The following is a 15,449-nucleotide window of genomic DNA, read 5'->3' on the forward strand; positions in this document are numbered from 1 at the left end:
CCCACACGCGACGCGCATGCGCGAGGAGCCGACTTTCGTTTTCTATGATACCGGCTCCTCGCACATCGCGCGTCTTTCAGGCTGCATAAATCCTGGTCTCACAGAACGCCTACCGGAGCGTGTCCGGATTAGAGCCTTGCTCTAGGGGAGCTTTGTGTGCACAAAGGGGTCTCCTTCCACCTCGATCTTAGCCTCACAGAGTGGTGATTCTTTCGGACTACAGTGTGTGTGTGTGTATTTGAGGCACCCCTGGGCTGCTCCCCCCTGTTGAAGTTCCTCCACACCTCCCTGCTTTAAAGCTATGGCGTACTACGCCGAGGAGGATAACCAATGGGCAGAATATAATGAGTACGAAGAGTATGAGCCACAGGAAGAACAATTGGAGGAAAATTTGGTTGAGGCCCTGGATACCCATGTCCAAGGGTCAGTCAATAAGGCATTGATCAAGGCTCTCAAGCCTTTTACTCACACCCTTCAGAAATATGGCAAGAGGAAGTTTAAGTCAGCCCGGCAGAGTGATACCTCTCCTCAAGCCTCGGCCCAGGTGTTAGCACAGATGGCCAGGAATGTTATGAAGGATCATGGCTCGATGGTTATGGATACGTCTGGGGATTCGTCCCCGTCCCCGCCTGTCACTTCTGATTCTGAGGTGGACTCGGTGACGTCCAGGAAGAAATCGAAGAAGGTGAAACACACCGCCTATAAGGCTGACGATAGTCAGGCGCCGAAGAACCTCCTGTTTGATCCAAACAACATTGTGCACCCTAGGTCCACGGAATGGGTGCCGTGCCCGGAGGTGGCACACTATGTGGGTAATAACCTACGTCAGGGTTTCGACAGTAGTGTCAGGGCCACGCTCAGATCTGAATGTCCCAGGCCATCCTTGACGGGAAAGGTGGCAGATACGCCGGACTTGGACCCCACAATGGCGGCCTTTATGAGAAAGTTTGCGAAAGATCCAAAAAAGGGATTAGATAGGGCCTGGCGAGGGTGTCAGGACAAAATGTTGGACGTAGCTGGACCCCTCACAAAGATTCTGGACGCAGCAGTCAAGGCAAAGGATAGGAAGATGCCACTGGATGTGTCAGAGATCCTTGAATGGGCACAACGTGCCATGTGCTTTTTAGGGAACGCAAATGTGGCCCTGTCTACGGAGCGAAGACGCTCCTTTCTTATGAGAATCGACTCCCAGTTGGCGGAAATGGCCCCTTCCGAACCTGGTTCGCTCGCCAATGGTATGCTTTTTGGAGACAAATTCGTTAGAGAAATGGGCAAGTACGTTGCCACCTTCTCCGCGCTGGACCGGGCGCAATCAAATATCAAGAAGGTTTTCCACACTGGTGTTTTTGATAGGGCCGGACGCCCACGAGGTCGAGGGTCCGGCTGAGGTTATGCACAGACCTCACGTGGAGCAGATCAGAGAGGCAGAGGCAACAGACGCTCCAACTTCTACCCCTCCTGCGATAGAGGAGGCAGGGGCAAAGGACAGAGAGGATCCTATCGTGGCCAGCAGAATGGTTCTGGAGACAACTCCTACTCAGGTACGACTTTTGTGTCCGTCAGAACATATGGTGGGAGGCAGACTGTCTCTTTTTCTCCACAGGTGGCGTACGCTCACGAGCGACCCTTGGCTGTTGCAGACAGTACAGGGATTTCACATAGAGTTCTATGCCTCCCCGAGCCAACGGCGGAGACCGAATGCCCTGCATTTTTCCCAGACAGAGCAGAGTTTCATCGACGTAGAGATATGCTCCTTACTCCAGAAGGGCGCGATTGTGGAAACCGTTCCACACGACCTGGGCTTCGTGAGCACTGTCTTCGTGGTCCCCAAAAAGGACCAGGGGTATCGGCTAGTGTTGAACCTCAGGGAATTCAACGGCTGGGTGGTGTATCGACACTTCAAAATGGAAGGTATACACCTGCTGCGCGACATCCTCCTAGAGCAAGATTGGATGGTACGCCTGGACTTAAAAGACGCCTACCTGGCAGTGTCCATTTACCCCCCTCACCGGCGTTTTCTACAGTTTCAGTGGCGCGACCAGTGGTTCGAGTTTTCGGCCATGCCCTTTGGGCTGTCGTCCGCCCCATGGTGTTTCACCAAGTTGATGAGACCCGTGGTACAGAACTTGAGGGAACGGGGCGTTCGCCTCATCATTTACCTCGACGACATACTGATTTTAGGTCGGTCGCCGGAGATGGTGTCACTCCATCTGTCCTGGACGATTCAACTTCTTCAGGACTTGGGTTTCCTTCTGAATTTGCAGAAGTCCATCTTGCAACCTTCTCAGGTGATGGAATTCCTGGGTTTCCAGGTCGACTCGGTGAAAGCTCAACTACTCTTGCCCCTCAAGAAGAGAGTGGCTATCAGGAAGGAGTTGAGGAGAGCGCTTGCCTCTCCGACAATCTCCTTGAGGATTTTGGCGCGTCTGGTCGGACTTCTAGCGTCATCTATCCAGGCGATATTTCCGGGCCCTTTACATTACAGGGCCTTGCAGCGTTTGAAGGCATTGCACTTGCGCAAAGGTCTGACTTACGCTCAACAAGTTTCCCTTTCGCCAGAGGCTCGTACGGAGATGAACTGGTGGTTAGAGCATATGGATGCGTGGAATGGCAGAGCCATTTTCGCGGCCACCCCGGAGGTGGTGATAGAGTCGGATGCCAGCCGCTGGGGCTGGGGAGCCCGTTGCGGCTCGGTGGAGACGGGGGGTCGATGGTCCAGCGACGAGCTGAGTCTCCACATCAATTGCCTGGAACTTCTGGCGGGTTCCTTTGCGATTCGCACTCTGTCCCCTCAGAAAGTGTCATGCTGCATTCTCCTACGCATGGACAATGTGTCCGCGGTGCGATACATAAATCGCCTGGGAGGGACCAGATCTCGCCTCCTGGCGGAGATAGCGAAGGATTTCTGGCACTATTGCCTGGCCCATCAAATTTCGGTGACGGCGGAATATATTCCGGGGTCTGCCAACGTGACGGCGGATTGGAACTCTCGATACTTGAGAGATGCGAGCGATTGGAGACTGCACCCTCGGATCTTCGGGGCATTGAACCACAAATGGGGTCCGTGTGTGATAGACCTTTTTGCCTCTCGGCTCAACAGGCAACTTCCCCAATTTTACAGCTGGCGCCCGGATCCCTTGGCGATCAGCTCGGACGCCTTCCTTCAATCGTGGACGACGGGCATTCTGTATGCGTTTCCTCCATTTATCATGATCCCGAGAGTTCTGGCTAAGGTTCGGAGGCAGAAAGCGGAATTGGTCTTGGTCTCACCGTGCTGGAAAGCACAAGCGTGGTTCCCGGTGGCAATGAGTCTCACCTGTACAGCGCCTGTGCAAATTTCGTCGTTCCCGGATCTTCTCACGGACCCGGTGGGTCTTCCCCACCCGTTGGTCCTTCAGAATCAGTTGTCCCTCATGGCGTGGAGACTTTCCGGCGACGTTGGCAAATGCCGGGAGTTTCACAGGACACTCTCTTTTTCTTATCTAAGGCATGGGCACCTTCCACCCACAAGCGATATGAGTCAGCTTGGAGACGATGGGTTGGTTGGTGTAACAAACGGCAGGGGGATCCGATGGGATCCGATATTACTGTCATAGCGTATTTCTTATCGGAACTGGCGCGGTCTGGTCTGGCTTATCGAACAGTGAATAACTTCCGATCGGCGATCTCCGTGGGGCACCCGCATGTTGACGGTAAGCCCGTTGGGGAACACCCTTTGGTGTGCAGAGTAGTCAGGGGAGTCCGCTTAGTGAAGCCCCCTCAACCCAGGTATACTGAACTCTGGGACGTGTCAGTGGTCCTACGTTTTTTGGCGGCCTGGCCGGCTAATGAGGGTCTGTCTCGCAAACAGCTCTCAGCTAAACTTACGCTTCTCCTCTGCTTGGTCTCATGCAGGCGAGTGTCGGATATTCGGGCCTTGGATTTATCAGGTAGAGTATTCACTCCCACAGGAGTTTCTTTTACGATCTCTAGGCGTACAAAAACTCATACAAAATGTATTGCATATCCTGCTTTTCCTCATCACAGTAAATTATGTGTAGTCAAATCTTTGAAGGTATATGAGGATTGTACTAGAGAATTTAGAACTGGTTTTGGTCAACTGTTGATTTCATTACAGAAACCTTTCCGCCCAGTCACCAGTGCAACTCTGGCCAGGTGGGTTACCTGGTTGTTGGGCCTGGCGGGTATTGATACCTCTAAATTTGGGGCTCATTCTGTGAGAGGGGCTATGGCCTCAAAATCCTTTGGTGCCGGCTCTCGGCTTCAAGATATCATGACTGCGGCAGATTGGTCTTCTGATTCCACCTTTAAAGTGTTTTATCATAAGCCTATTGTGGATGTGGCCTCGGTGGTGGTGGATGAACTTTAAACTAGCATAATCTGAGCCTCCGTGGACTGACATAGAATGAAAAATTGTCTAGCAGACGCGACAAAGAATTTTCAATTCTATTAAGGACACGAGGCGAGGATTATCCCACCCGGGCTTGCAGGATTGTATTTCATGCAATATTGTATGGTTGATGAATTCTCGTACCCACCCGAATGATTGTTATTGGCTTGTTGTATTTCCAAGTTTGGGAATGGCCATTACGACTTATGTTCTTGTTTCAGGAGATCAGCACAAGCAGACATGAGTTGAACAGTCTATGCTCTGGAAATCTGTGACGTGGTGCAGGAGGTGCCTTCCTCAACGATGGATGCGATGGTTGCCACGTTGGCCTCCGGTCTTGTTGGACTGATGATGTGTCGCAAAGAAAGAGGAGGTCGTATTGATAAACATGGACAGTTATACATTGGACTTGATGGTGATTGGTGCATACTGTTGGAGGGGGTTGTCCTTCCGGGGTCATGCCAGTTTAAAGTTTTTATTGGCTGCTGTTTATGTCAGTAAAGTGAAGAGAAGCATAATCCTCGCCTCCGTGTCCTTAATAGAATTGAAAATTCTTTGTCGCGTCTGCTAGACAATTTTTCATTCACACACAGACCTGTGGAACTTGAGATTAGATGTGCTGCATGTCAGCCAGTCTCGGCTTTTCTGCTATAAATAATTTTTTTCAAGTTAGTCAGTCCAATGGGGACAGCTGAAACAGCCACTCAAAAGGAAAGGGGGGCCGCTCGGCCCCCACGCACACATGGCTGGGCCCGGCCACCTCGCCCACCCTGATAGGTCCGTGGGTCCCGCCATTGACTCGGAAGCCGTTTTACACTTCCGGGTCAAGGGGGCGGGACCTTTAGCAAAGGGGGGGTTTAAGAGCCTGGGGAGAGCGGGAAACGTCCTCTTTGTGCCCGCGCTTCCCAAGCTCGCTCCTCACCCCGCTGTGGGGCTTGTAATTTTCTTGTTTTTATCTTGCAGGTTTCTTGTGGTCTGGATCGGCGGTCGGCGTTCGAATCGAGCCGAAAGAGCAGGATTCGCGATCGGGGACGGCATCCGGAGATCCAGGGGAGAGCCGAGTTCAGGAGTGTGGTTTGCCGTGGACGGGCGCGTGGGGAAGCTGCGGACACGGGCTCTGCTGTACGGCCGTTCGAGATCTGGCCCAGCGGAGCGTGTGCGATCTGCAGGGCATATGGGGATCGAGAGACACGGGCTAAGCAGGGGCGGCCTGGGCAGTGAGTGGATGGGAGACCAGTGCGGGTCTTCCTAGCAGAATAACGGATCGCTGTGAGTTTAGGCGGGGGCTGACTGTGAATCGATTTACAAAGCCCGAATAATCGTTTTAGGAAGCAGGGCAAGTCTGGGCAAATCACTTAATCTTGCGGTGCCTAGCAAATTACAGTGCCCTTGGGTAATGAATTGGTGCTAAATGAAGCACGTGTTTAGCTGATTCAGGGCAAGTTTGCACTATATAAAATTGTTTGAACAACAGCTCGTTTTTTTCATTAGCATACTGTTTGATTCAGGTCAAGTTTTGCACTATATAAAATTGTTTGAACAGCTCGTTTTTTGCATTAGCATACTGTTTACCACAGCCCAGTGGCAGCCTTTTGATAAAGTGATAAGTGGGGAGCTAATTGTGTGTTTAAATCAAGCGGTGTGATTTAATAACAATTGAGGTACAAAAGGGGGTGGTGATGGACGGAGCATCTGAATCAATCAAACACTCACACCCAGTCAAAAGATCTGGGTTTAATCCATCACCGTTCTTTAGCCCACTCTGCCACCCCAGTTCAGACATGGCTATATGCAAATTGGTCTGACCCTGTGCCTCATGGGAACAGTCCAGCCCGAACTGCCAAGCCATGTCTTCCCTGGACCGGAAACAAGCTTCCGAGGACCGGTTTCTGGCATTCCAGCCGTCTTCAGCCCGGCTTGCTTGAATCCAGTGGCAAAGTGAGCAAGGGACTCACGTCTGAGCATACCCTGCCACACTTATGGTGGCAGTTCGGGCTGGACTGTTCCCATGAGGCACAGGGTCAGACCGATTTGCATATAGCCATGTCTGAACTGGGGTGGCAGAGTGGGCTAAAGAACGGCGATGGATTAAACCCAAATCTTTTGACTGGGTGTGAGTGTTTGATTGATTCAGATGCTCCGTTCATCACCACCCCCTTTTGTACCGTTAATAACAATTGAGGCAAAGCATTTAGGAAGCATTTACACAGTTTGGGACGTAAAATTCCTCATTTTGTATAGCCCGAATTCGTTTTTTAACTATTTTATCATTTTAGGATCAAAGAGAAGGGCCGCTGCGAACCGGGTAGCTCACGGTGGACAGCGGATTCTGAGGACACGGGCAGGCCTGCATTTCACTGCTTCTGGCGGGCCGCGGGGCTAGAGTTCGCTCGCCAAAACACTCCAGGCTAGCTGGTGTGTGCGGTCACAGTTGCGTGGTGCTTGCGGCCAGCCTGTGAGCCTCCGACTTGGATAGGTACAAGGCACATTGTGCCAATAACTAACGCACTGTGCAGTGTAGGTGTAAGAGCAGTATGTCTGCCAGACGGGGTGCAGAGAGTTCGCGCATGGAGCTAATGTTTCGAACAATGATGCGCAGAATGTCAGCAATGGACAAGAGATTGGGGAAAGTGGACAAATTGGGTAGGACTGTCGCTGAGTTGGATGCGAGGGTTGAAGCACAGACAGGACCGACGGGAAGGCCTAAACGGACCATAGTGCCGCCCAAACCAAGGGGGGATTTCTAGACACCACCGAAACGTAGCAGAACTAGGAAGGGTAGTGGTCGCCCCCCAAGCCCATTGTGGGTGGGGGGTCCCCGAGTCCAGTACCGAATAGAGCGCCTGTTGCACCTGGGTCACCCACGCCTGCTCCGCAAATTCCAGTAAGCGTGCCGATAGCGCCAGTCATGCCACCCATTAACCCAGTCCCTGTCATTGTCCCGCCGCCGGTCGCGCCACCGATTAACCCAGTCCCTGTCATTGTCCCGCCGGTACTTCCAGCAAGCCCATCACATGGGGCGGGTCAGGTGCCACCAGAATTAGCGGCACAAATAGCAGCAGTGCTTCCATGGTTGGGGATTGGGGGAATGTTACCTCAGGCAGCTGACCCCAGTGCAGAGGCACAGAGAATGGTTGCACAAATCATGGTGGCTAGGGGCGAAAGCAGCACGCCGGGCGCACCGATTTCTCCCTAAACAGGTTCAGCGAGCAATGGGGGCGCAGTCAAGACCGTGGAACCAACGCAACCCGCCGAAAGTGGTAAGGAGGCTGCCCTGCCGGTACTGGGCGAAGGCGCGATTCCCTCCAGGGGGGAGAGTTTGGCGCAGCATGTATCTCAAAGTGTGAAGGAATTGATTTGGGCAGATAAATATATTAATATTTTCTCATTGCTGATTGACAACAGGGAGTGGGAATATGCTAAATCACAGAAGGAGATGATGTTGCCTAGTGAATGGCGAACTCAGTTATACAAATTTAGGGTAGAGGAGACGCTCATCAACTGGATCAGGGCTTTTTCTGTGTTTAGTGCAGTTACCGCCGAACGTTCCCCCGGTATGCAAGCTGAGATGGCTTGCTATCAGAGCAGGATTACAATGTTTAATGAGAATCATGGTGGGGACGCATGGAAAGAATATGACATAGCTTTCAGGAAATCAAGGGAGTTTAACAGATCTTTAGCCTGGGACAAAGTTGACTCTATTTCCTGGCATTCTCAGTTTGAGAGGGGGCAACCTGCAGGTACTAGCACTAACTGGAACAAAGTATATTCCCCCAAGCCCCAGCAGCCCTTTCGGCCAGCGCAAGGCGGGGAAATGGCCAATAAGGCCAGAAGTAATACGGGTGGGAAAGGAGTCTGCTGGGATTTCAATAGGGGAACTTGCAACAGGGCACCGGGCACTTGCAAATTCAGGCACGCGTGTTACATATGCGGCCACCCTTCCCACCCAGAAACGGCATGCCGGTCAAAGGGTAGTGAGTCAGGTAACAGAGGGAGGAGGAAACCAGAATAGCGGAGGACACGCCCTTATTGCGCATTCACCTATTATCGTGGGCTCTATGATCCCTTGGCTTAATAGATACCCAAACCATACTTCCGCAAGGATGCTCCAAGAAGGTTTCACACATGGTTTCCGGATTCCAGCTGGGGGTTATACCGGGACACCGCAGTGTAGGAACCAGTTGTCAGTGAAAAACAATCCCGGGGTGGTAGCAAACAAAATAGAGAAGGAACTGCGCCTAGGTAGAGTAGCGGGGCCTTTCCCTGTCATCCCTGTACAGAATTTTGTCTGCTCGCCTTTAGGAGTGGTCCCGAAGAAAGAAAAGGGCGAGTATAGGCTCATACCCAATCTTTATGCACTTAAGGGCTTATCATTGAATGATGCGATTATGAGTCCATTTGTAGTGTGAAATACGCGTCTTTTGACCAGGCAGTTGAAATGTTGAGAGTTTTGGGTCCTGGGGCACTGATGGCGAAATCAGATATTGAGTCAGCGTTTAGACTACTCCCAGTGCATCCAGCAGACCAACACTTGCTAGGTTTTCCTTCGAAGGCAAATACTACATGGATATGTGTATGCCCATGGGTTGCTCTATTTCATGTGCTTACTTTGAAACATTCAGCTCTTTCCTGGAGTGGGTTCTGAGACAATCTATGGGCCACCAGTATGTCATGCATTACCTAGACGATTTTCTTTTCCTGGGTCTGGCAGGCTCACAGGAGTGCGCGTGGGCACTGCAGGAATTTTGCGTGCTCATGCGTGCTTTTGGGGTCCCGCTCGCGCAATGAAAAACAGTAGGGCCATTGACATGTCTGGAATTCTTGGGAATTGAATTGGATTCCGTGGAAGGCTGTTTCAGGTTACCCAAAGAAAAAAATGAGAAATTCAGGGCAACCCTTGAACTATGTTTTCTGAAAAAGAAAGTCACTTTACAGCAGTTGCAGCAGACAGTTGGCCAGCTAAATTTTGCTTTGAGGGTCATACCTATGGCACGCCCATTTTCCCGCTCAATTGCGCAAGCCATGAAGGGCCTGCGGGACAAGCATCATCGCACAAGACTGTCAGTTGAGGTTCGCCAGGACATGCGGATAAGGATTGCATTCCTGGAGGATTTCAATGGCAGAGTACTGTGGGGTGCCCCCATGCTGACCTCAGCAGAGTTAGGACTATGGACTGACGCTGCCGGCGGTGTAGGATTTGGTGCCATACTTGGCAATAAGTAGCTGGCCCAAAGATGGCCCAACTGATGGGAAGAGAGCGGTTTTACAGCAAACATTGGGTTCCTGGAACTGTTCCCAATCTGGGTTGCATTAAAGGTATGGCCCGAGCAATTGGCTAATCGATCGGTCATTTTCTGGTCAGATAACATGACTGTGGTGGAATGCATCAATCAACAGGCAGCGCGGTGTAAGTTCATACTGCGCCTGATAAAGGAGATTGTGCTGAGGTGCATGAAATTGAATATACATTTCAGGGCCAAACATGTTCCAGGGGTCTTGAATAACGCGGCTGACGCCCTTTCTCGTTTTAAGATGTAGGTATTCAGGGAACACCTACCAGCCGCAGAGGCCTCCCCAGCTCACTTCCCATCAACACTTTGGCAGATTGGTGCCCCCAACTACATGACCTCGTGGCAGCCAGCCTAGCTCCCAGGACCAGGACAGCTTACGAAGGGGCGTTCATGTCTTACTGTAAATTTCTGGGACAGGATTGAGAGAACAAATGGGATCAGGAGGCTAGTTTTAATGGGTACATGGACTCATTACACAAGGAGGGGCGCTCTGTGGCGACAGCTAGCAGACATAAGGCTGCTGTTTCCTTTTTAGCACAAGCAAGGGGAGCCAGGGATCCTACGAACAGCATCTTAATACAAAAGGCTTTGAAGGGGTGGCGGCGCTTACAGGCAACCACAGCCGATAGCAGAAGGCCGATAGGTCTAGAACGGTTGGCAGTAGTATTCCTCGCCCTGCCGGACACATGCAGTTCTTCGGTAGAGGTAATATTATTCAAGGCTGCCTTTTCCCTGGCCTTTTACTAGGCGTTCCAGGTAGGCAAATTAGTGACTAGCAACAAACTCTACAGGATAGGTGGCCTTCAGCTGAGAGATACCAGTATACGGGGCGACACAATGCGGGTTACCATCCGGAAATCCAAGACGGATCAGGAGGCCAGGGGAGAGAGTTTGGTACTACATCGGGCACCGAATAACCTGTGCTGCCCGATGATACATGTAGAAGCGTTAATCAAGCAACGGGCGGGTGAGGCAAGGGGAGCATTGCTAATGCATGTGGATGGTACCCCTTTGACCAGGTTTCAGTTCCAAAGAGTCTTAGCTATGAGTATTGCCAAAGCAGGTTTAAACCCCAAGGAATTTGTGACACATTCTTTCCGGATAGGGGCAGCCACCGAGGCCACTGCGAGGGGATTGAATGTCAATAGTGTGAAGAGGATTGGGAGATGGTCTTCCAATGCCTATAAGCGTTATGTGCGGCTGCACATGTTGTAAGGGTCAGTCGACACCCCCTGACGCCTGCTTTGTCTATGTTTATCTTCTAGTTTCTCGGGTCTGTGACGCAGGGCGGAAATTTCTACAGGGTCATCAAACCCAACCATCAACATCTTGGCAACAGCAGGAACACAAAAGGAGGACACATGTAGTATGGGTAGTCGGTCATTCTTATGTGAAACGTGCTAAACCAATTTTCCTTGCAGGAGCGGGTAGACGGAGGGCGGAGTGCGGGGGTCTCAATGTTTCCTTCCATGGCAAAGGGGGCTTCGCCTCAGTCAGCTTAGGGGCTACATGTCAGATTTACTCGAAAGACACACCTCACCGCCCTCAGTGGTCATCCTGCACCTGGGGGGGAATGATTTAGTCGACTTGGGCAGAAGGGTCCTGTTGGAAGAAATCATCTCAGCGTCAGGTGGGCTGGCGAACCTGTTACCGGATTGCACTATAGTGTGGTCACAGTTGATACCGAGGCTTCAGTGGAGGGGGATGAATCAGTCAGGGCGTTGAATCACTCGGTAAAGAGGGTCAACAATAAAATAGACAAGCTTTTTCGAACTCCTCACCTACAGAGTATATCTCATGGTTGCATTTGGGGGGAACATTTCTACTTGGGGGATGGGGTCCACTAGACAGTCAGGGAATGCCCTATTGATAGGGAACATACTAGCATGGGTAGAAGGTTTTGCTAGGAGGGTATGACCTTTCAGTGTAGGCAGTTGGGGGGGGGGGCAGATAGTCGGTCAACTATGCTGGCCTGTGGCGTTAAGGTCTTAATCGGGGAGCAGCAATTTAAGGTCCTTAGGGGGCGGCACCATTAGCGAATGGGGCTGCCCAGGGGGAGGGGCCAATGGTCTCTCCTAGGACTTCAGGGGCAGGATATCCGCTTGCTTGGAAGGGTGCGGGGGAGGGAGTCACGCTTTCGTCGGGCTGGTAGCCACCCCGCACATACACTAAGACATCAGCAAATGGCGTGGGTGTAAGGGCCCTCCTTTTTGGTTAAATGGAGTTCGCGGAGTATACGAGGGCAACCAGGAGAGGGACGAACTCTCCCGGCAACCGGGCCCTTGTCGCGCATGCGCACTCAGACGTGAGGGCGTAGCTGGGTAAAGGAACGGACATCGGTTAACGACCTTGCCCTAGGACCAGAAATTATTAGAATGCAAAATTGATATGGAGGATGTTAGATTCGGTTAGGAAACACGCTGTATTAGACATTTGTTAAGGTTAGCCCATCATACCTGTCTAACTTGCTGTAAATCTAATGTCTGAATTTTGCATTTAATAATTATGTAAATAATGTTATTTTATTCAATTTCGATTTGTTTTCATATTTTAATAAATATGGCCGGGGGTCGCGAGACCCCCTGCCTTCCAAAGAATTCGGTTGCTTGACTGATAAGTTTTGTTAACTATAGTTTGCATGATAAGGCGGGGTGGCCGGCAGTCCCAGACCATGTGAAACTCCACCACTGGGTTATGTTCCTATGGCAACAGGGGGGGGCGTGGCTTGGACGCCGATCGGGATGGCGGCGTGAGCTCGCAGCTCCGCGCGGAATCCCGCTAATTCTCCTGTGTTCGGAACCCTAGGCGACCCGGAGACGAAGTTCTTGCCCTCTGAAGTGAAAGGGGACAGCTGGACGTAATCGGAGAGTCGCTGGGGGACTGCTGGCCCCGAGGAGATCGAGGAAAGAGGCGGCCGAGGTGTAGTCCGGGGTGTGAAGAAAATGGCGGCGAGGAGGTCGGACGGTTCCGAACCTCAGCCCTGAGTCCGGCTGTCGCCAAGTGGCGAGGGACCCTGCACCCGGCTGCCCGGCGCACTAGGATTGGCGGCGCGACGCCCTGAGACCGGGGGGCGCTGCCCGATTCACCCAGCAGATCAGGGGCTCTCGTCGGCCACCGCCCTAAGACTCATCCTCCCTCACGCAGGCCCAAGGGGGGTGACGGGACGGAGCTCGTCTGCCTGGCCATTGCTCCTGAGACCGTCGGCGGGGACATAGTACTGTCTGGTGCCTGGAGACCGGTACGGACCCACGGGCGTGCCGGCAGAACGGGTGACCGGACTTGTGACGCAGTGCCCTAACATGGCGGCGATCGGAGGGCCGATGCCCGGGAGCCGCGAGGGGGACTCGGCGACATCGACCCAGCTGAGTGAGAGTCCCTCCCCGGAGCTTGACCAGGAACAGGGGCTGAACCGGCGCTTGGATGCCATCCTTGAGGCGATCACCTCCACTAAGGAGGCGCTACACAATGACATTGCCCAAGTGGCCACGGGCCTGGGGCTGCTACGCGCGGATCACGCGAAGCTGGCGGATCGGGTCAAGGATCATGACCAACTGTTGCTGGACCTAAAGCCTTCGGTGGTGACCGCGGAGCACAGGATCACGGACATTTTGGCCCGACTGGACACTTTAGAGCGGAGGGCGGAGGATGCCGAAGGCCACAATAGGCGGAACAACGTGCGGGTGGTAGGCCTGCCGGAACGGATTGAGGGGGAAGATGCGGTGGCCTACATGGAGAACTGGTTCCGCACTGTGGTGGCGCCGGAGGGGCTTACTCCATTTTTCACTCTGGAGCGAGCTCACCGGGTGCCCGCTCGCCCGCCGGGGCTTGGCCGCCCCCCCCGACCGATGGTGGAGCGGCTCCTCCACTACAAGGACCGAGATCTCCTCATCCAGCGGGCCAGGATGTCGGACCCTTATGAGGTGGAAAACAGCAAGGTAACGATCTTTCCGGATTATACACAGGCGGTCCAGAAGGACAGGGCATCGTTCCTTGCTGTGAAGAAGGAGCTCAGGGAGGAAGGCATCCAGTACTCCTTGCTCTACCCGGCCAAGCTGCGGATTATCATGGATGGCACCACACACTTTTTCCAGACTCCGGACGAGGTCTGGCAATGGCTTGAGTTGTACAGAGCGGGGACGGACAGAACGCACCAAAGTCAGCGAGACCAGCCCAAGCAGCCCCGGGTGCGGCAATCGCAACGCATCAGGTCCCACAACAGGCGCCAGCGGGAGAAACGGGAGGCTCAAATGGCGGCGGAGAAGAGGGATGCACTCGCAGCGACGGCGGCCATTACAGGGTCGCAACAGAACAGTGAACGGGCCGAAACGGACTCGGGAGGGGAAGGCAGCAGAACAGGAGAGGAACTTTCGGAGGCGGAGAGCCAGAAGGGGCCGAAAGTGACCCCACAGACTTCGGATGATATTATCTGCGGCTGAGATAGACTTGGGACTAGATCGGGACTTCATGGTAGGATGATATCCTGTTGCTGGGGGGCGGGTTGCCGGGTGGGGGAGCTGAGTGTCTCGGTGGGGATGATGGGCGGGACGCGGGCTCCGCTAGCTGGGGTCGGCGGCGACTCACCCCCCCTAGGCCCTTAAGGTCGACTGTGGTGGAGACCGCAGGGTAAGTGTGCGAGAAGTTGGATCAAGGTTTGGATGGGGGCGGCCATTGGGTTCGTGTGCTCTGTCCTGGGGTGTGGGGTTTGGGGAATGTTTCAGTTTTGGGGCTGTTTGGGGGGGGGCAACTGCATTGGGGGGGTCATGGACCGTTGTCCTTTGATTCGGACTGTACGGGACTGGAATGGGGACATTACCTAATTTGAAATGCCTAACGTGGAATGTCCGGGGGCTGCGGACTATGGTAAAACGTCACAAAGTACATGCATTCCTGGTACGCATGGGGGTTCAGATAGCTATGCTCCAGGAGACTCATCTCACCAAAAAAGAGTGCGCTGCCTTGCAGAAAAGATGGCGGGGCCAGGTTTTTGGCACCACTTACTCGGCGTACGCCAGGGGGGTCTTGATCTGGGTGAGGGCGGGGATACCCTTTCAAGTGCTGAATCAGGTGGTGGATCCGGATGGCAGGTTTGTAGCGGTGGAGGGGAGATTATATGGACGGGATGTGGTTTTCTGTTGTGTTTATGCACCGAACACTGACCAAGGCCGATACTTTGATGGCCTCTCGGGGTCCTTGGCCTCTTTCCTGGCGGGTCCGATAGTGCTAGGGGGGGACTTCAACTCGATTACGGATGTGGCTCTGGATAGGTCCCATCCCCCCCTAGTAGACTCTCCTGTGCGCAGGCTGGCCGCGCACAGGAAGGACTGGCAAGAACGGTGGGGGTTGCTGGATGTCTGGAGGGAGAGGCACAGGGGAACCAGGGATTACTCCTTTTATTCCGCTCTCCATGATCTACATGTCAGGATCGATTCGGTGCTTTGCGGGAGCTCCCTAGCCCCATTGATTACCCATGCGGAGTACCTTGCTAGGACTATATCCGATCATAACCCCCTATTGGTGCATATTCAGTGGCAGAGGGAGCGCTCAGTAATACCAACATGGCGGCTTCGGCCGGAGACGCTAGAGGATTCTGTGTTCGACGATGCGGTCCGGCAAGGCATTGATAGTTATTTCGGTGTGAATGAGGGAACGGCGACGAGTAGATCTACTGAATGGGATGCAATGAAAGTGGTGGTGAGAGGGGTGTGCTTGGGCAGGTTCTCGAATGCTCGAACGACTGTGCTGAATGATCTAATGAAAGCGGAAGAAAC

General features: G+C 53.1%; 1 protein-coding gene across 1 annotated transcript; it reads left to right on the plus strand.

Annotated features, from left to right (window-relative positions):
• The first annotated feature begins 301 nt into the window (after positions 1-301).
• On the plus strand, positions 302-1,387 carry LOC147697134 (uncharacterized). Its single transcript, XM_086936111.1, has one exon. It carries the CDS (start codon positions 302-304, stop codon positions 1,385-1,387), a length of 1,086 nt encoding a protein of 361 aa, XP_086792237.1.
• The last annotated feature ends 14,062 nt before the right edge of the window (positions 1,388-15,449 follow it).

Source organism: Lissotriton vulgaris, chromosome 8 (assembly GCF_964263255.1).
Source record: "Lissotriton vulgaris chromosome 8, aLisVul1.2, whole genome shotgun sequence".
In the NCBI taxonomy this organism is placed as follows: domain Eukaryota; kingdom Metazoa; phylum Chordata; class Amphibia; order Caudata; family Salamandridae; genus Lissotriton; species Lissotriton vulgaris.